Source organism: Hemitrygon akajei, chromosome 16, assembly GCF_048418815.1.
Source record: "Hemitrygon akajei chromosome 16, sHemAka1.3, whole genome shotgun sequence".
Classification (NCBI taxonomy): domain Eukaryota; kingdom Metazoa; phylum Chordata; class Chondrichthyes; order Myliobatiformes; family Dasyatidae; genus Hemitrygon; species Hemitrygon akajei.
In genome coordinates, this window is record NC_133139.1 from 57581954 (window position 1) to 57602258 (window position 20305).

Sequence of the window (20305 nt, forward strand, 5' to 3'; positions counted from 1 at the left end):
GTGACTGGGGGGAGGGGAGAACAACCTTGGAGAGTCAGGGCTCACAATTAGGAGCTCAGCCTGGGGATCAGGATTGGAACTGGGACAAGGAAGAGCATCCAGAATCAAGGAGGGAGCTGGGATGCAGAGAGCTGGATTGGGTGCTCAGCCTGGGTTGGGATAGTGTGAGGTTGAACTGGTTGCTGTGAGTCTCTCTCGCCCATCCCAGCTGCCCAGAGGTTTGTTTCATCAGCTGCAATAACCTGGAGTCCATTCCACACAGAAAAGTCACTGGTGCAACAGACAAGCCACAGAATAAATTGTCATGAGATCACCAGCTGGTCTCTACACTATGATAGTGTCAGTGGAGATGGGCGCAGGTCCTTGCCCTAAGACACTAAGAGTGATGGAGGGTCGAGAATGTATGGGGTTTCCACCCAGCCCTGGTCAGTGACCCATTCTCTTGTTCTCTCCTAAGGCATGTGAAAGGGGAGAGAGAGGGAGAGAGGGAGAGAGGGAGAGAGGGAGAGAGAGAGAGAGAGAGAGAGAGAGATCAACATCTCCCAGACAACCCAGTGCTGCCCTCTACTGCATTTCACTGAATGTTTCGATGTACACTTTTTAGTTTTTAAAATTAATTTTTAATCAACTGCTTCCAACAACCTAATGTGTTTTCATTGCATTTGTGTGCCATGCCTGGGTTGTTTGTTTCTTTGTGCGACAGTAAGGTGTTGGCCAAGATACGTGGTGATTAATAGCCTAGTTGTTATGCTTGTTATTTGGCTGCAGAGAGTTTCCTGTTTTGTTTGCGTAACATTGGGTTTACATTACTGGATCCTGGTTTCACTTGGTAAATTGTAAATGGTGTTGTCCTGGAAGAAGGCACAGACTGTCTCCTGGATCACTTTCTGCATTAGCTCCAATGCAGCCACACAGGTACGTACCCTGCAGTGCCACAGGGTAATGACAAAAACTGAGGTTACCATAGCTCGTTCAGTGTAAAGTGCAGACTGCTGAAACACACACAGGTCAAAGTGAAAGCTGAATTTATTGGCATAAGCACAAATATGTGTGTCCACAGATACAATGAAAAAGCAGCATCACAAGCACATAGCATAAGCAGCATTAGCAAGAAAAAATATAATTTAAATATAAACTATACATATTAGAAGAAAAATCAAAGTCCATCTTAGTTCAAAGTGGTCATAGTGTTGCCCGTCTCTTGTGATTAGGGTTCATGTGTTCAATGTTTAAAGCCAAATCTATGTCTCTTGGATGTCTCCAGGGGTGTTTGGGAGACTAAACATTAGTGTGTGGAGAGAAGTGTGGAGTGGGTGATTAAAGACAAGGTAAAGGGTGAATAACGACACAGCATTCAAAGTTCCAGATCATTGCAAGTGGTTTCCTAACAGCTGGGATCCAGCCCTTCTCCATTCGTGTCTGGGTCTGGGATGGAATTGGAAGGCCGGTCATCTGACCCTGTACAGTCAGTCCAACCTGTATCCAGGCACAAGGGGGGTGGGGGATAAACAACCCCTGCTATGCCCTCTGTCTCCTTCCGCTAATCTAGTTTTGCATCCACTTGGCTAATTCACCTGGGATCCCATGCGATACCATTCAGAACCTTGTCAACAGCTTTGCTAAAATCCATGTAGACAACTTCTACCACCCTGCCCTTGTCAATTTTCTTGGTCACCTCCGGAAAAACCTCAGATTTGTAGGGCATAATCTTCCACACACAAAGCCATGCTGGCTATCTCTAATCAGTACTTGCCTTCCCAAATGAGAGATTTTGTCTCTCAGAAACCCCTCCAATAACTAATCACAAACTCAGTATAGCAATACTATACCTTTTTAAAGTTTTACATTACAATTGACATTGATTTTTTCTGATTTCGTGTTGCTTTGTAATTGTGCTCCTTCTTGTAAAGACTGTATATAATTTATGTTTTTCTCATGAATCGGTGGTGCTGCTGCAAGTAAGTCTTTTATTGCACATGTGCACACACATACTTGTGCACATGACAATGAATTTGATTTTGATGTTGCCTTTAACCTAACCCACTGTTGAACTCACTGTCCTTACAGCCATTCTTAAATAAAGGCATGACATTAGCTACCCTGCGGCCTTCTGGTATGTTGCCTGTGGCTAGGGAGATACAGAAACCACTGCCAGGGCCCCAGTAATTTCTTTCATGGCTTCCCACGTCATCCTAGGATGCACTTGGTCAAAATCAAAGTCAAGGTAAATTTATTAACAAAGTACATGTTCAGTATGTTACCACAGATCACCTTGAGATTCATTTTCTTGCAGGCTTTTATATGAAAATAAAATGATACAATTTAATTTATGAATAACTAGCTATTTATGAATATCCAGCTTGAAAAAGTCACTAAATAATTATCATCAACAAATCACTTGTAATACCAGAGGAACTAACACACTGGATCACTTTTAGACTATCGCACCTCACACTTTGGAAAGACTGATCACCTGGCTGTACTTCTACTCCCTGAGCACAGGCAGAGACTGAAGACTGCAGCACCAGTAGTGAGGACCAAGAAGGTATGGGCAAGGGAAGCACAGTAGCACCTACAGGACTGCTTTGAATCAGTGGACTGGACTGTATTCAGGAATTCATCTTTGAATATGGATGAGTATGCTGCATTTGTTTCCGACTTCATTGAAACCTGTGCAGATGAGTGTGTGCCTATGAAAATTTGCTATACATTCTCAAACCAAAAGCCGTGGATGAACCAGGAGATTTGTAGTTTGCTGAGGGCTAGATCTGTCACATTTAAGTCTGGCGACCTAGACAGAAAACCAGGCATGATATGTGGAGGGCTATTTCAAGAGTGAAGAAATAATTCCAAGTGAGATTGGAGGTGACATTGGATGCACGTCAACTCTAGCAGGGTTTGCAGGACATTACTTAATACAAAGCAGAACTACAAAGCTTGAATGGCAATGATGCTTCACTACCAGATGAACTCAACGCCTCTTATGCCTGCTTGGAAAGGGAGGATGAAACTACAACTATGAAGATCCCTGCTGTACCCAGTGACCCTGTGGCATCTGTCTTGGAGGCCAATAACAGGTTGTCTTTCAGGAGGATGAACCCTCACAAGGCAGCAGGCCTTGATGGAGTACCTGGTAATGTTCTGAAAACTTGTGCCAACCAGCTGTCGATACATTCAAGGAATTTTTCGACATCTGTTTGCTACGTTTGGAAATTCCCACCCGCTTCAAAAAGACAGAAAATTATACTAATGCCCAAGAATAGTGTGAACTGCCTTAATAACTATCACCTAGTAGCACTCATGGCTATGGTGATTAAATGCTTTGAGAGGTTGGTCATGGCTAGAATCAACTCCTGCCTCAGCAAGGACCTGGACCCATGCAATTTGCCTCTTGCCACAATAGGTCAATGGCAGACACAATCTTAATGGCTCTCCACATGGCCTTAGATCGCCTGCACAATACAAACACCTATGGCAGGATGCTCTTCATTGACTATATCTCAGCGTATAACACCATCATTCCTACAGTCCTGATTGATAAGCTACAGAGTCTGGGTCTCTGTACCTCCCTCTACAATTAGATCCTTGACTTCCTAACTGGAAGACCACAATCTGTGTGGATTGATGATAACATCTCCTCCTCGCTGACGATCAACACTGGCACACTTCACACGTCAGGAATGAGTGCTTAGCCCACTGCTCTACTCTCTCTACACCCATGACTGTGTGGTTAAGCATAGCCAATGATGATACAAATATTGTTGGCAGAATCTCAGATGGAGACAAGAGGGCATATTGGAGCAAGGTATACCAGCTAGCTGAGTGATGTCATAGCAACAACCTTGCACTCAATGTCAGTAAGACCAAAGAGCTGATTGTGGATTTCAGAAAGGATAGGACAAGGGAACACAAACCAATCCTCATAGCAGGATCAGAAGTGGTGTGAGTGAGCAATTTCAGGTACCTGGGTGTCAAGATCTCTGAGGATCTAACCTGGTCCCAACTTATTGATGCAGCTATAAAGAATGCAAGACAGTGGCTATATTTCAATAGCTATTTCATCTAGTCAAGAAGAAAAGAAAAGCTTATAAAAAGTTCAAAAAGCTAGGTTATGATCTAGAAGATTACAAGGCTAGCAGGAAGGAGTTTAAGAAGAAAATTAGGAGAGCCAGAATGGGCCATGAGTAGACCTTGGCGAGTAGGATTAAGGAAAACCCCAAGGCATTCTACAATTATGTGAAGAGCAAGAGGAGAAGACGTGAGAGAATAGGACCAATCAAGTGTGACAGTGGAAAAGTGGGTATGAAACCAGAGGAGATAGCTGAGGTATTTAATAAATATTTTGCTTCAGTATTCACTACAGAAAAGGATCTTGGCCATTGTAGGCATGATTTAAAGTGAATTGAAAAGCTTGAGCATACAGACATTAAGAAAGAGGATGTGCTGGAGCTTTTGGAAACCATCAAGAATAAGTCTCCAGGACCAGATGAGATGTACCCCAGGCTACCATGGGAGGCAAGGGAGGAGATTGCTGAGCCTCTGGCAATGATCTTTGCATTATCAATTGGGATGGGGGAGGTTCCAGAGGTTTGGAGGGTTGCAGATGTTCTTCCCTTATTCATGAAAGGGAGTAGAGATAGCCCAAGAAATGATAGACCAGTGAGTCTTAGTTCAGTGGTTGGTAAGTTGACAGAAAAGATCCCGAGAGGCAGAACTTACGAACATTTGGAGAGGAAAATGATTAGGAAGAGTCAGCATGGTTTTATCAAATGCAGGTCATGCCTTACATGCCAGATTGAAATTTTTGACAATGTGACTAAACACATTGATGAAGGTAGAGCACTAGATGTAGTATATATGGATTTCAGCAAGGCAGAGGGATGGATTAGTAAATTTGATGATGACACAAAGGTTGGGGGGTGTTGTGGATCATGTGGAGGGTTGTCAGAGGTTACAGCGGGACATTGATAGGATGCAAAACTGGGCTGAGAAGTGGCAGATGGAGTTCAACCCAGATAAGTGTGAGGTGGTTCATTTTGGTAGGTCAAATATGATAGCAAAATATAGTATTAATGGTAAGACTTGGCAGTGTGGAGGATCAGAGGGATCTTGGGGTCCGAGTCCATAGGACACTCCAAGCTGCTGCGCAGGTTGACTCTGACTCTATGGTTAAGAAGGCATACGGTGCATTGGCCTTCATCAACCGTGGGATTGAGTTTTTTTTTAATTAGTTTTTCAAAACATTTTACAAAATTAAAAACCCCAAATCCCAATGAGGAGCATTAATACAGTGCAAGATTAAGCATACAATAACAATATGCTACAAAGGAAGAGAATTTAACAAAAAAAGCACCTAAATTAAAGACAAGTGAGCTTAGCGTCCTCCCCAAGCCCCACAACACAAGAAAAAAACAAAAACAACTCCAGACCAACCACCACACAGTATAAAGAGTATAAGTCCGGACAGTCAAACTCCCAGACTGTGAATACACTTAGCAACAGAGGATAATAATGCCTACTACCAGAAAAAAAAAGGGAGCTGAAAGCAAGGGACCGAAAAGAAAAAAAAAAGAAAGAAAAAAAAAACCCTAGTCAAGAGGAAGGTTATGAAAGTACTCGATAAAAGGTCCCCAGACCTTATGGATCTTTAGATCCGAATTAAGAACCGATTGAATAGCTAAGGCAGATTTAGTAGATGATCTGGTAACAGAGGACGATCGGTCCAGTTTAGGATCCAACCAACAGTTGAAATCACCACCCAATATAAGAGAGTATGAGTTTAAGTCTGGTAGTGAGGAAAAAAACCGTTCAAAAAAGTTAACATCATCAAAGTTGGGGGCATACAGGTTTGCTAGTGCAACTTTAGTGTTATATAGTTTACCAGAAACAATAATAAAACGGCCATTTGTATCAGATATTTTATTATGGAGTTCAAAAGGAATATTTGAATTAATAAGAATGGAAACTCCCCTAGCTTTAGCAGCAAAGGATGAATGAAAATGCTGACCCGCCCACTTTGACAGAAGCCGGGAGTTATCAAAACAACGAATATGAGTTTCTTGAAGGAAAGCAATGTCAGCTTTGAGTTGCCTGATATGTGAGAATACCTTCCTCCTTTTAACAGGGTGGTTCAGTCCCTTTACATTCCAGCTCACGAATTTAAGTGCACTAGCCATTATCAATTACTAATGCATAAAAGGCAGCAGGCATATAAAAAGCCAAGCAGTACAATAGCAGTCTGGGAGCAGAGATGTAAACATAGATTCGTAAGGTCAAAATATAAAAACATGTCCTAAGCAATAAAGAGATGTTGGAACTGGAAAATCCACCCCACCCGCACAACCCAAAACTAGACGGCTACCAAAACAAGTAGCTAGCTCTACCAAAAAAATTAACCCAAATACAACTTCCAGATCTGTGTCATTAACAACATTTCCGTATAAATATACGTATAAACCAAAACTAACCTACCCGTGAAACATTATAGAAGAATAAAGTAAGAGAAAGGGAAAAAAAAAGGTAAGAAGGAAAAAGAAAAAAAAGAGGAAGGGGAAAGTTATAAATTCAAGACGATTGTTTATCAACCATTTACAGAGAAGGGAGAAAAAAATTCAGAGATTAGAAAAAAGGGGTGAAGAAAAGAAAAAGATAAAATAAATAAATATTTAAAACAAAGGAAAAATAAATCAGCAGTTGAACTGTGAACCGACAAACAGGGAGGCCTTCACTAAAGACTTTGAACCTCCAAAACAAGTTAGAATTAGTTGCAGAACTCTGTAGGTAAAGTTATACAAGAATAAAAATAGATTACACACACACCAAATCCCGGGAGAGATTGTCAACGGCCCTTAAAGTTTCAATGAATAATGTCCGAGTGATTCAAGTGAATTCCGAGTCCAGAGAAAGTAATTTTACTACGAGGAGTACTTATCCACCATTTTATGAGGTCCGATCAGATTCCGAAGATGGCTGGATAGCCGGAAGACTTGCCACAAACGCTTCAGCTTCCTTTGCTGATTTGAACCACTTATATTTCCCGGTATTAAGCTTGATTCATAGATCAGCAGGGTTACGAAGGGAAGGTTTGAAACCACGATCAAAAAGCACTTTCATTGCGCCTTTAAACTCAGCACGCATCTTTAAGGTCTGGGGTGCAAAATCTTCCACAAAGCGAATGGTTGTACCCTTGAAGGGAAGCGACCCCCTGCAACGCTCCTCTACGATCAGACTGTGTTTTACCTGGTATTGATGGAAACACAAGATTACTGGTCGTGGGCGGGAGCCCAGAATTCCGGGGGGAACGTAAACTCTGTGTGCCCATTCGAGCTCGGGCGGCTTCGGAAGCAAATCTTTCCCGAATAACTCACAGAGAAACTCGGCGAAAAACTTCACAGTTGATCCCTTTTCAGTCGCCTCTGGTAATCCCAGAATTCTGATGTTACAGCGTCTGCTACGATTTTCGAGATCCACCATTTTGGAAAGAAGTTTGTTAGATTTTTCCTCTAAGCTGGAACAGAGAGTCTCCAAGTATCGAACACGACTTTCTAAATCTTCAGAAATCGAATCGATGCGAGATAAATGTTCAGCATGTTTGTCCACTTTATCATTGATCCGATCCAGTTTGTCTTCTAACTGTTTGACAGCGGTTTTAAATTCCTTTAAGATTTCGTCTCGGAGCTTTCCAAGCGCAACCAGCGTCTCGTCCGACGGGGTCATGGCTTCTTTTCCCCCGGGTTTAGAACTCTTGTGGAAGTCCCCAGTGGTTTTATATTCCTTTAAGATTTCGTCTCGGAGCCTTCCAAGCGCCACTATAGTCTCGTCCGACGGGGTCATAGCTTCTTTTCTCCCGGATTTAGAACTCTTGCTAGACATTGTAAGTTAGATATATTCACAGGCAAGTAAGAGATACCGAAATAATTCCTAACTAAGGTCTAAAAAATGGAGACATTTAGTGCAAAGGTAGCGACAGTAACGGAACAAAAGTTCGGAGCAGCTAAACAATCGCCATCTTACCGGAAGTCCCCGGGATTGAGTTTAAGAGCCGAGAGGTAATGTTACAGCTATATAGGACCCTGGTCAGACCCCACTTGGAGTATTGTGCTCAGTACTGGTCGCCTCACTACAGGAAGGATGTGGAAGCCATGTGGAAGGGTGCAGAGGAGATTTACAAGGATGTTGCCTGGATTGGGGAGCATACCTTATGAGAATAGGTTGAGTGAACTTGGCCTTTTCTCCTTGGAGCAATGGAGGATGAGAGGTGACCTGATAGAGGTGTATAAGATGATGAGAGGTATTGATCGTGTGGATAGTCAGAGGCTTTTTCCCAGGGCTGAAATGGTTAGCATGAGAGGGCACAGTTTTAAGGTGCTTGGAAGTAGGTACAGAGGAGATGTCAGGAGTAAGTTTTTTTATGCAAAGAGTGGTGAGTGCGTGGAATGGGCTGCTGGCGATGAAGGTGGAGTCGGATACAATAGGGTTTTTTAAGAGACTCCTGGATAGGTAGATGGAGCTTAGAGAAATAGGGGGCAATAGGTAACCCTAGGTAATTTCTAAAGTAAGTATGTTTCGCACAGCATGGTGGGCCGAAGGGCCTATATTGTGCTGTAGGGTTTCTATGTTTCTATTAGGAGTTTGAGGAAATTTGGTTTGACACTTGAAACACTCGAAAATTTCTACAGATGTACCACAGAGAATTCTGACAGCCTGCATCACTGTCTGGTTTGGTGGGTGGGGGGGGGCACAGCACAGGATTGAAAGAAGCTACAGAGAGTTGCAAAATTAGTCAGCTCCATCTTGGGTACTAGCCTCCATAGTATCCAAGACATCTTCAACAAGAGATGTCTCAGAAAGGCATCATCCATTATTAAGGACGCCCATCACCCAGGTTATGCCATCTTCTGTTGTTACTGTCAGGAAGGATGTACAGATGTCTGAAGGCACACACTCAGGAACAGTTTCTTAACCTCTGTCATCCAACTCCTAAATGGACGTTGAATCCATGAACACTATCTCAGTTTTATTATATTTGTTTTGCACTATTTTCAACTTAACTCTTTAACATACAGTATATAAGTACTAGAATAGATTTTCTAATTTTTTTCTATATTATCATGTATTGCATTGTACTGCTGCTGCCAAGTTAACAAATTTCATGACAAATGCTGGTGATAATAAACCTGATTCTGATTATAAATAAAGACTGACAAACCACTAATGTGCAAATGAAGACAAATAATGCAAATAAAACAGGTCCTCAGAGTGTGTTCTCGCTTAATGGCAATAGGTTTCACTGATCCCAGCTTCATTTTGCTCTGTCCATTATCGTTGGCGGTGCATTCACAGCTGCGTCCAGTGTCCTGTCCTTCCAACTGCACTGAGTTCCCCGAGAACTCCGAGCTGTTGAACTGGTACTGATATTGCAGAGGATGTGATCGGACTCCTGAGTCTGAACCTTCACCCATTCCACTTCTCAAAGCAACTATTCCCCAAAAACACTGTCATCTCTCAATGGCGTTCACCACAGAGCTTCCTGCTTCCAATCCCACCTTCCAACCGCACATGGGACCATCTTTCCCCCCTTCACTACCTCCTCCCACATCCCATCTTCTCATAGGAGCTCTCTCATGCCCCCTCCCTCCCACTTCCCCCTTCCCCCCCCCTCTCTCTCTCTCTCTCACTTCCTTCCCTCCTACCTCACTCAGGACCCCACTCCCTCACTCCCTCCCTCACACAACACTATTCTCCCCTCTCCCCACTGTCCCCCATCCCCATCCCTTCTTTCCATCAGCCCATCCCACCAAGGACCCCCTCCTCCTCTACCTTGCAACCTCAAACAGGACACCCTTCCCCCTCCTCAAGATCCGGCCCTTCTGGGGAAGACACCACAGTGGAGCTTCTTCAATTGTCACAGATCTTGTTGTTCATCTGAATGTGTTTCACTTAACAACATTATTGCAACTTCCCAGTCTCAAAGAGGCAAGCTTCTGCAAATACTGTATACCACAGTCTCAGAGCCATACAGCAAGGGGTTTTCAGCCCATCACTACTAAACTAGCCCCTCTTTCCAATGTTCCGCCCTTTCATCATTTGCAATCCCCACCTCCTATTGGCTCCACCTCCATCTGCCATCACACACCTACATCATGATGTGATCCATTCACACACCCTTCCTTCTTTCTGATAATGACCAAAGTTTGTATGTCTTTGCTCGTTTAGTGGCAAGATTTGTCCTTGTGCCCAGGGAGATATGTGAGCTGGAATTACAGATGCATCTGATTCAGGAGGTGGGCGTCTGATGAATAAGGGTGTGAGGAGGAGGAATTCTGTTCATTACAAAAGTCTAAGGATACCAAACAAGACTCTGGGGTTGTTGCTGGGATCCCAGTCATCAGGACTCAGTTGTAGAACCGGGGGCCGGGGGTGTGGGGGTGGGTCCTGAGACCAGACACATTGAGAATTCTAGAAACAAAGAAGAGATAGGATATTATAGGAAATATTCTAGCATGGATAAAGCAGTGGCTAATTGGTAGGAGGCAAAGAGTGGTAATAAAGGGAGTTCTTTCTGGCTGGCTGCCAGTGACGAGTGGTGTTCCACAGGAGTCTGTGTTGAAACCAATTGGCATCCTGGGCTTTTCTGGGTGTCTTGAACACAGCTCAACAATCAGCCAGTTGCTCTGCAAGGCCAGGCAGAAGAAAGGTGACCTGATAGTTGTCTGGTTAGATCTAGCCAACACCTGCAGATCAATTCCACAAGTCCTTATCCAGGTTTTCCTGGACCACTACCATATCCCACCAGTAATGCAGGACATGATCACAGCTACCAAAGAGGATCCAAACTACACTTCACTTCCACCCACTTTACAACCAGGAGGCAAGACCTCCAAAAAGTGATTCCAACTGGTGTAGCATCTCCCCCATCTTGTTCATCATGGTATGAAACTCCCCGTGTCAGCAGTAGCAGACGTAACCTGGGGCCCAGTGTTGGAGCTCAGCATCTGACAACCTGCAATATGGGGGTTCATGGATGATATCACAGTAACCACTGTAATGCATGTTCAAGCAAGATGGGTATTAGAAACCCTGGACAATGTAGCCAGCTGGGCTAGGATGACCTCCAAGACCAGGAAGTCCGGATCCACGGTGATCAGAAAGGGTAAGGTTACTAGCAAGTTTAGTTTTCAAGTACAGGGGGAGCTCATTCAATCCATAGAGGACAACCTGTAAAGGGTCTTGAAAAGTGGTTTAATGAAGCAATGACAGACAGCGCCAACATCACCGACACTGTAAAGCAGACTGAAGGGTGGCTGACAAAGATCAACAAAACTGGACTCCCTGGTAAAATTTAAGACATGTCTGTACCTATATGGTCTAGCAAGGCTATTCTGGCTTTTCACAATGTACAAGTTCCCTATGACCACTGTAGAAAGCATTGAGAGGAAAGTCAAGCACCTGTGGAGGTGGCTGAGGATCCCTCCAAGTTTTTCCTCATTGGGGCTATACGTAAGATTAGGCCAGCTACAGCTCCCATTGTCATTGGTAGTGGAGGAGTTCAAGTTGGGGAAGTGTAGAGTTATATTAACACTGAGGGTCTCCGATGACAAGCTAACAAACCAAGTAGGAGTCACAACACGATTGGGCCGAAAGTGGGCAACCAACTTGGCCATAGACCAGGCAGTGAGCTCCCTGCAATTGAGAGAAATCATTGGCAACCTATGCCTGGGACAGCGCTGCACATTTCCAACAATGGGGGAGTGCGTGTGCAAGGGGTAGGTGGGGCATGGTCCAAGCAAAGGTACAGAACTGCGAGGATGAAAGGCAGGTATTGAAAGAAGTGGAGATGGGGTGACGGCGCCTGGACAAAATGGGATCATCCCATGCACAAGATCACTTGGGCAGAGGTTTGGAGACTGGAGCCCTTCCACATTTCTTTCCTCTTGTGGACGGTGTATAACACTCTCCCTACATCATCATAGTTGCACACACGGAGGCTGAGCGGATTCCATCTGCAAGGTTTGTGGTCAGCAGGATTCACTGGCACACGTACTGTCAGGATGCAAAACAGTTTTAACACAAGGACGGTATAGATGGCACCACAGCAAGGACCTGGTGTCCCTTACGGACACAATGGAGTGGGAGAGGTGTAAAAAGAGACCAGCTGACAGAGATGCAAACAGGGCAGTCACATTCATCAAGGAGAGGGCCACGCCAGTCATATCAAAGAGGCTGAAATCCAATCTGCTGCAAACTGCCAAATCATGGGAGATGAGGGTCGATGTGGGGAGGAAGCTGCAGTTCCCAGAGGTGATACAAACCACACTTTGACCAGACATTGTACTGTAGTCCATCAAAGACAAGAAAATCATCCTGGTTGAGCACACAATACCATGGGAGGAAGGATGTGAGGAATCTCACTAGAGGAAGACCCTGAAGTACCAGTCCTTAGTCCAGAAGTGCAGGGACAAAGGATGGCAGACCTGGCTATTCCCCATAGAAATCGATTGTTGAGGTTTCCCAGCAAGGTCAGCATGGAGGTTGCTGTCTATGCTGGGCCTTGATAAAAAGAGCAAGAACCAAGCAGGGGGAGGAAGCAGAAAGAGCCTCTTTCTAGACATAGAGCAGGTGAGAGAAGTTGAGCTGGAAGTCAGGAGCAGATGGACAGAGGCTTGGCTACCACTGTTGACCCACCAACTGGAGAGTGTAGTGGTTAGGGGTTGAAACACTCAATGAAAGCTGGGCACCACCTGACGAAATCTGCGCCTGGCCAAAGACTACGGTTACCTCAACAGGTAACTGAAGAGAGCATAATGCAAGTAACCTGTCAGGAATGTACCTCAGTGTTGTTCACCTACCTGGTTGCTTTCTGCTGCTTTGTCAAAAAAAACATGCCTTTTGATGACCATTCATTCAGTGAGTGAACATTTCCTAAATTTCCCCTCGCACAGCCCACTAATTTTACAGCAATCTGCCCTCACACAGAAACCCACTTGAGAATAAACGTTCTACTAATTCCCTTCAAGACTCCACACACTTCCGACAACCTCTCCCTTAATTTCCACTTGTCCCTTGATTTAATCTCTCCATTAACTTCCACACATCTCCTGATCTAACCCCTCCCCATAAATTATCTTTGGGATACTCAAGGACATCCTGGAGTTGGATGCAATGTAGGTAGGACAACGGTTCCAAGTCAGAGCCCTGGTGGCACTCAATCCACCACAGCAGGTCCCATCAAGTTCAGATATAGCTACCTCATTGAGGGTCTTGAGGCTAACACCCCACTGGCCTGCGCCTGATTACCAGAACTTAGAAGGCTATGTATGGGCACAGAGGCAAATATCAGAAGCTGGCAATTGCAGTCTGCATTTGGGCCTCATGTGGACTGGACCCTGATAAGGGTTAAAGGACAACAAACCCCAAACCTCTAAACCCAAACTCAGGAGAACCTGTAGCTGCCTCTAAGGCTCCCTAACCCAACCGCAGGAAGTCCCTGCACAACAAGATTCTTCATTTCCTACTCCCTGGCAACACAACAGTTCAGCAGCTCAGGATCATTTAGTCACCTTCATTTCACCACTACATCTTCCTCATCCACTGTGCCACATAAGCTCCTTTCCTGGTCACAGAATCCTACTGCGGTTCTGCTTCTCGGCAAGGTTAGAAAGGAACACAATGCCCTTTTTTTGAATCTCTACTACTCCCGTAATGCAGACAAGTGTGAGGTGTTGCACTTTGGTTTATACAGTGAACGGTAGAGCACTGAAAAGTGCAGCAGAATAAAGTGACCTGGGTATACAGGTCTATAATTCTTTGTCAGCAGCACCACAAGTAGATAGGGTGGTAAAGAAAACATTTGACACACCGGCCTTCATAAATTGGGAGACAGAGCACAGGAGTTGGGATGCTATGTTGAAGTTGTATAAGATGTTGGTGAGGCTGAGCTTGGAGAAGAGTGTGCAATTCTGGTCACCTACCTACAGGGAAGGTATCAATATTATTGAAGGAGTGAGTTATAGAGAGAGGCTGGATAGGCTAAGACTTTATTCCTTCGAACACAAAGTGACCTTCTAGAGGTGTATAAAATCATGAGGGGCATTGATAGGGTGAAAGCACTTAGCTTTTTGCCCAAGATTAGTGAATCAAGAACTGGGGGCATAGGTTCAAGGTGAGAAGGGAGGGATTTAATAAGATTTAAGAGGGGCAGAGTTTTTGACACTAATGGTAGAATCATTTGCCAGAGGAAGAGACTGATGAAGGTATGTCAACATCTTTTGAAAGACTCTTGAATTGGTGCATGTATTAGAAAGGATTTTGAAAGTTATGGGCCAAACAGATCGATCTCTTATAAAAGCTTGACACAACATTATGGGCAGAAGGACCTGTACTGTGCTGTACAGGTTCTATGTTCTAATTTCTAAACACTGGCAAATGGGACTAGCTTGAATGGAGCATTTTAGTCAGCATGGACCAGCTGGGCCAAAGGGACTGTTTCCATAATGTATGACTTTGTGACTCTATGACACAGACCTGGTAAGCAAAACCACGAAACTTCTGATAATATTTTGAAATTGTGGAAGAAAAGAGGAAGGAAAACAATATGTGAGTTAAAAATCTGAACAGCTTCCACCTTGTCTTTGCAACAGTAACCCTTCATGTCACGGTGTTAGAGAGTGCTGAGGCCCACAGGAACCTACCACTGAAGATCTCGCTGGATCTCTTCCAGGAGTGCAAAGACCCCTCTGTGTCCCTCTGATCCTCAGGGTCATTTTATGGACCAGTGTTGTCCTTCAGGAAGAGGGATTATCTGAACTTATTAGCATCGAAGAGGAAGTTAGCTTCACAAAGATGACTACTCACAAAGAATCCACCTTGAGCTTCATCAGTTTCCTCTTGTGCAACAGCTCCCATTTTCCCTGAAACAAAAATTCAAATGTGTAATTGGTGTTGTAACTACTGTAACACACAATGTTAACTGTCCATGACTTCATACCACACCTCCACTTCACAGTGGTAATAGTTATAAATGCAGAATCTTAGGTCTTGATGCTGTGATTGTTTTAGGAAGTTTTAAAAATGCAAAATGTAATATTTTTCCAGAGCAACATACACAAAATGCTGGAGGAACTCAACAGGTCAGGCAGCATCAATGGAGAGGAAAAAAGAGTCAATGTTTCTGGCCGAGACCCTTCATCAGGACTTGTTTTTTAATTCAATCTTTGTTCTTTTTTCTGTATTTTTCTCTCTCTCCATGCTCCCACATTTCATTCCCTCTCTTCATTTCTCTTTCTGTCTCTAATCTGACATTGAATTCATCTGGCTCTGTTCTCCCCATTTGCTTCCTAACCCTTCGACCTCTGAGGTTAAAGATATACCCTCTCTGTACCAGTTTCCACCCAGAAACTCATTGCCTTCTCTACGTTCTTCATTATTTGCCCCTGGTCAGCAGAAATCATGAACTCTGTGATGGCAAGTCAAACTGATCCAGTAAAACACATCCGACTAAACCTCGAGCCAGACCATTCTGAAGAGGAATGAACATTACACAAAGGTTTTTGGAAAGTAGGAGCTCCCTCCCAAGAGTGCTGGGAGATGAGATCCAACTGAAGCTGCCAAGAAGAGCTGAATGATATCAGTTTAATATGGAAGCAGAGGCAGTGTAGATATGCGGGTGAAGAGAGAGAGTGAAACATCATACACAATGCAAATGCTTTGTGTAGGAGCATGCCAGAGGGGCACATTTATGGGAAGCAGCTCAAGGGAACACCACTTTACCCCTCAGAACCCCTCAATAACCATCAGCACCATGAGCACCCATCAGCACCTTTTAGCAGCTCTCAGCGCACATCAGCACTCCTCTATACCCCTCAACACCAATTGGTATCCATCAGCACCCTTCAGCACCTCAACACCCAGTGGCACCAATCAACACCTATTGGTCCTACTCAGAACCCCTGATCATCCCTCAGCACCCTGTGCAAACTTCTGCAGGCAACCTAGCACCACCCCATTGCCTCAAGCAGCAGCATTGCTGACTAGATTAGCTGCAAGGTGACTATTTGATGCAGCTGGCTGGTGGGCCGGCTGCTGTTTTCCAAACAAGAAGAGGATGTGGGCAGGGTTAGTGGGGAGAGAGGCCACAGAGCCTTCACCTCTGAGTGGCAGGTGCTGTATTTTCAAACCACTGCTGGTAAGTCAGCCTTCAAACAAACTCTGAGGTTGGGTGTGTTTAAGTGTGCTCCTGAGCCCACTGATGTTACACAGATTCAGTGGCCGCCTCCTCACTCTGGAATATTGTTGCAGTCCCAGATTTTTCAAGCACCCTGGGGATGCACAGCCCCACATCCAATGGTACCAGCACTTTGGAGTAGTGTAAATGGATTAAAGCAGCCGTTGTGACCCAGTTACAAACGTCTCTTAGAACTAAGATTTATGACAACCACAGAACTAGGGAGAAGTGTCATACCTTTGAACGTGATGGCAATCACAGTCACCTTTCTGCATCTGGATTAGAGAGTGCTGTCTATAACCTTTGGTAGAACAAAGACATTCCTGGACAACCTGTTGAATGTTGGATCGAATGACATAACCATCCACTTGCCAAGGAAAGATTTAAAGGTGATTTATTCTCTGGGAGAGTGAGGTGAAAGCCCACTGTTTGTGTTAGACACAACAAACAGCCAAATATGTTCAGTCATCTTGAGCACAAGTGGATTTGCCTTTGGGGTAACTCAGTCCCACAGCACATTTCAGATTCCACATTCCAGACTTCAGATAATCATAGTTCATATTTCATATTTTAAAGATTTCAGATTAATTTATTATCACAGTTACATTGAAATATACAGTGAAATGCATTGTTTGCATTAACAACCAAAACAACCCAAGAAGGTGCTGCAGGAAGCACACAAATGTTGCCATACATTCTGACACCAATATAACATTTACCATGTTCAGCAGATCAATACAAGTAACATTGACAACAACACAAAAGAGCAGCAGAACACACCTCTCTCTCTCTCTCTCTCTCTCTCTCTCTCTCTCTCTCTCTCTCTCTCCCCCCCCCCCACCTCTCCCTCCCTCCCTCCCTCCCTCCCCTCTTGGTTGACCTTGTCCTAGACTTGCAGACACAGATGTTGGGCATCCAACTTCCAGACATGCTGATCCAGGGGCTTCAAACTTCAGCCCTCAACCTCCAGTATCAACACCAGGACTCATCAATCATGGGAATTCGTCTGGACTCATGAGGACCTCCAACCCCAGGACTCATAGGCCTGGAGGGGTCACCAGCCCTAATTCTTGGAGCCCATCAACCAGGATCCTTGATAGAGGGTACACTAGTCTTCGTCCTCACTGCCTGTTGACCCAAACCCCAGAGAATCCTGGACTCCCGCCCCTGACCGCTAACTCCCCCTCATCCCCATCCATAAACCCTAAACAGAACTCTAAAGCAAAACGCTGACCCCAAAACCATCCTTACGAACCTAAGAAACACAGAAATTTAGCTACAATCTCAATGGGCATCACAACTCAGCACAACCTCAATCTTAGAGCATTACGAAATTCTGACGTAACTCTTTCAAAAGCCACAGATTTCACACATCTTGTTAACACACTGAGTACTGGTCTTACCGGTGGAGAAGAAGTGACAGAGATGAGAAAGAGTTACTTGGCATTCCTCGGTAAGTTGAAACCCACCCATGTGTCTTACTGTCAGCATCGGAAACAAAGTAGATATTCTTTAAAACCACCTCCCCAACCTGCTGCTTCACTCATTATGTTCCACTATTTTGGACTGTGCAGGAAGTTGACATGTCATGGTGTCCAAATGACAAGGAGAAGGTAACACTTTAAATTCAATCTGCAATTACTCTTGGATTGAGAGGTACAAACAGCAAGTGAAAACTTAGGCAGAGTAAATGGACAATGTACCTGTGTTAAGGAGACTCTTTTGCAGACTCAGTATACACTCATCCACTGGAAACAGTAAACACACATTCTGATACAGTGTGCGTCTCTTAAATACTTTGTGTGTCTGTCTACATAGTACACATTTTCACACAGTCTCTGATTCTCTGAAACACTCTGTGTGTCTCTCCTATCAACACATTCTGAGGTGGTCTCCAACCTGAAACACTTTCTCCATGTCTCTCCACAGACATATTCTGACACAGTCTCTGTGTTTCTGAAATAGTATCTAGGGTTTCTCTCCACAGCACACATTCTGACACAGTCTCGGACCTGAAACACTGTCTGTGTATCTCTCTCTCCACGGACATATTCTGACATAGTCTCAGTGTCTCTGTCACTGTACCTGTGTGCTATGTTCCCTCTGAACTGTGCGCGTGTGCGCATGCACACACCTTTTTCAACCAGCGCACAAAAGAAATTAATGCACACGCAAAAGGTTAGTTACCTAAAATAGTGTAGTAATTAATAATTATACTTGTTGAAAATAATCTTTTAGCTTAATGATTCTGTTAATTAGTTGTCGGTTTTTCAAATACCACACTGCACATCACTAATTTATGTCACCTCACCTTTCCTGTTCCGGTTTGTACAGCTGCATCACGGCGGCAGCCATCTTTGGCGGACAGTGTTCATATCGTAAAGTTTACAAAGATCTGTTTCAAATCCTGTAAATAGCTTACTAAGTTTTTATTGAAAAAAAATATTGATTCACTATGTCGAATTCAAAAGAAGCGAAGAGTGTGAAGCACAAAAGAACTGCAAATTTGGTTAAAGTTGAATGGCTTAACAAAATAGTAGAAACTGCTACACCGAAAGCTCATGAGGTCATGAACATTCAGCTACAAGAAATATTTATGCATGATTCAGAAACTGGAGTTATCTGTTTGTATTGTCGTGATGCGAAAGTTGCTGGAGAATTTGCTAGTGGAAAGAAGTGGGATGATATTTGGAAACTTGACTTTTTGATCCTAAAAAAGGGGAGTTAGGTAGGAAGGAAGCTGAGAAGCAGGACCTCAAAAGTGTGAATTTTGGGATTAGAGATTAGCCTGTATGACGTTGAGGCTGAATCGTGGCTAAAAGATGCCCATAGCTGGGAGCTTAACATCAAAGGAGATATATTGTATTGAAAGGACAGGCAGGAAGACCTAAGTGGTGGTATGGCTCTGTTGGTAAGAGATGGAATTACATCTTTAGAAAGATATGACCTAGGGTTAGAGAATGTTGAAAGTTGTTGAATGAAGTTCAGAAACTGCAAAGGTAGTTACGGAAATCATATATAGGCCTCCAAATAGTAGTCTAGGTATGGGGTTGAGATAGCAAAGGGAGCTGGAAAAGGCATGTTACAAATACAATGACACAATTTTAATGGGCAACTTCAATACACAAGGGGATTTGGAAAATCAAGTTGTATCGGATCACAAGAGAGGGAATTTGTTGAATGCCTGCATAATGACTTTTTAGAGCTTGTGGTTGAGCCTATTCAGGGTAAGGCTACCTTAGATTGGGTGTTGTGTAATAACCCAGATCTTATTAGGGAGCTTAATGTAAAGGAATCCTTAGGAGGCAGTGATCATAGTATGATTGAATTCATACTGCAATTGGAGAGTCATGAGAGAGGAGCTTGCCCAGATGGATTGGAGAAGGATACTGGCAGGAATGATGTCAGAGCAGAAGTAGGTGAAGTTTCTGAGAATAGCTCACAAGGTGCAGGATAGATATGTCCCACAGAGGAAGAAGTTCTCAAATGGCAGGGGGAGGTAACTGCGCCTGACAAAGGAAGTTAAGGACTGCATTAGACAAGGAAAGGGCAGAAAAGGCAGCAAAAGTTTGTGGGAAGCTGGATGATTGGGAAGCTTTTCAAATCCAACAAAAAGCAACTAAAAATGCAATAAGAAGGAAAAAGATGAAATATGAGGGCTAACTAGCCAATAATCTAAAGCAGGACACCAAAAGGTATTCAGTTATATAAAGAGTAAAAGGAAGGTGAGAGTTGATATTGGACACTGGAAAATTATACTGGTGAGGAAGTAATAGAAACATAGATTTGTGATTTTTATAAATGACTTGGATGAGGAAGTGGAAGGATGGGTTAGTAAATTTGCTGATGACACAAAGGTTGGGGGTGTTGTGAATAGTGTAAAGGGCTGTCAGAGGTTACAACGGGACATTGCTAGGATGAAAACTGGGCTGAAGAGTGGCAGATGGAGTTCAACCTAGATAAGTGTGAGGTGGTTCATTTTGGTAGGTCAAATATGATGGCAAAATATAGTATTAATGGCAAGACTCTTGACAGTGGAGAGGATCAGAGGGATCTTGGGGTCCAAGTCCATAGGACACTCAA

The 20305-nt window shown here is 43.8% G+C and overlaps 1 protein-coding gene across 1 annotated transcript in view; it reads left to right on the top strand.

Annotated features, from left to right (window-relative positions):
- Positions 1-815: 815 nt before the first annotated feature.
- Positions 816-20305, top strand: part of LOC140740081 (adhesion G protein-coupled receptor E3-like) — a 76920-nt gene continuing 57430 nt past the window's right edge. Inside the window, exons 1-2 of the mRNA XM_073068952.1 lie at positions 816-915; positions 17580-17675. Coding sequence (XP_072925053.1) covers positions 17648-17675 — 28 coding nt within the window. The 5' untranslated portion in view covers positions 816-915; positions 17580-17647. The remainder of the gene's footprint in view (positions 916-17579; positions 17676-20305) is intronic.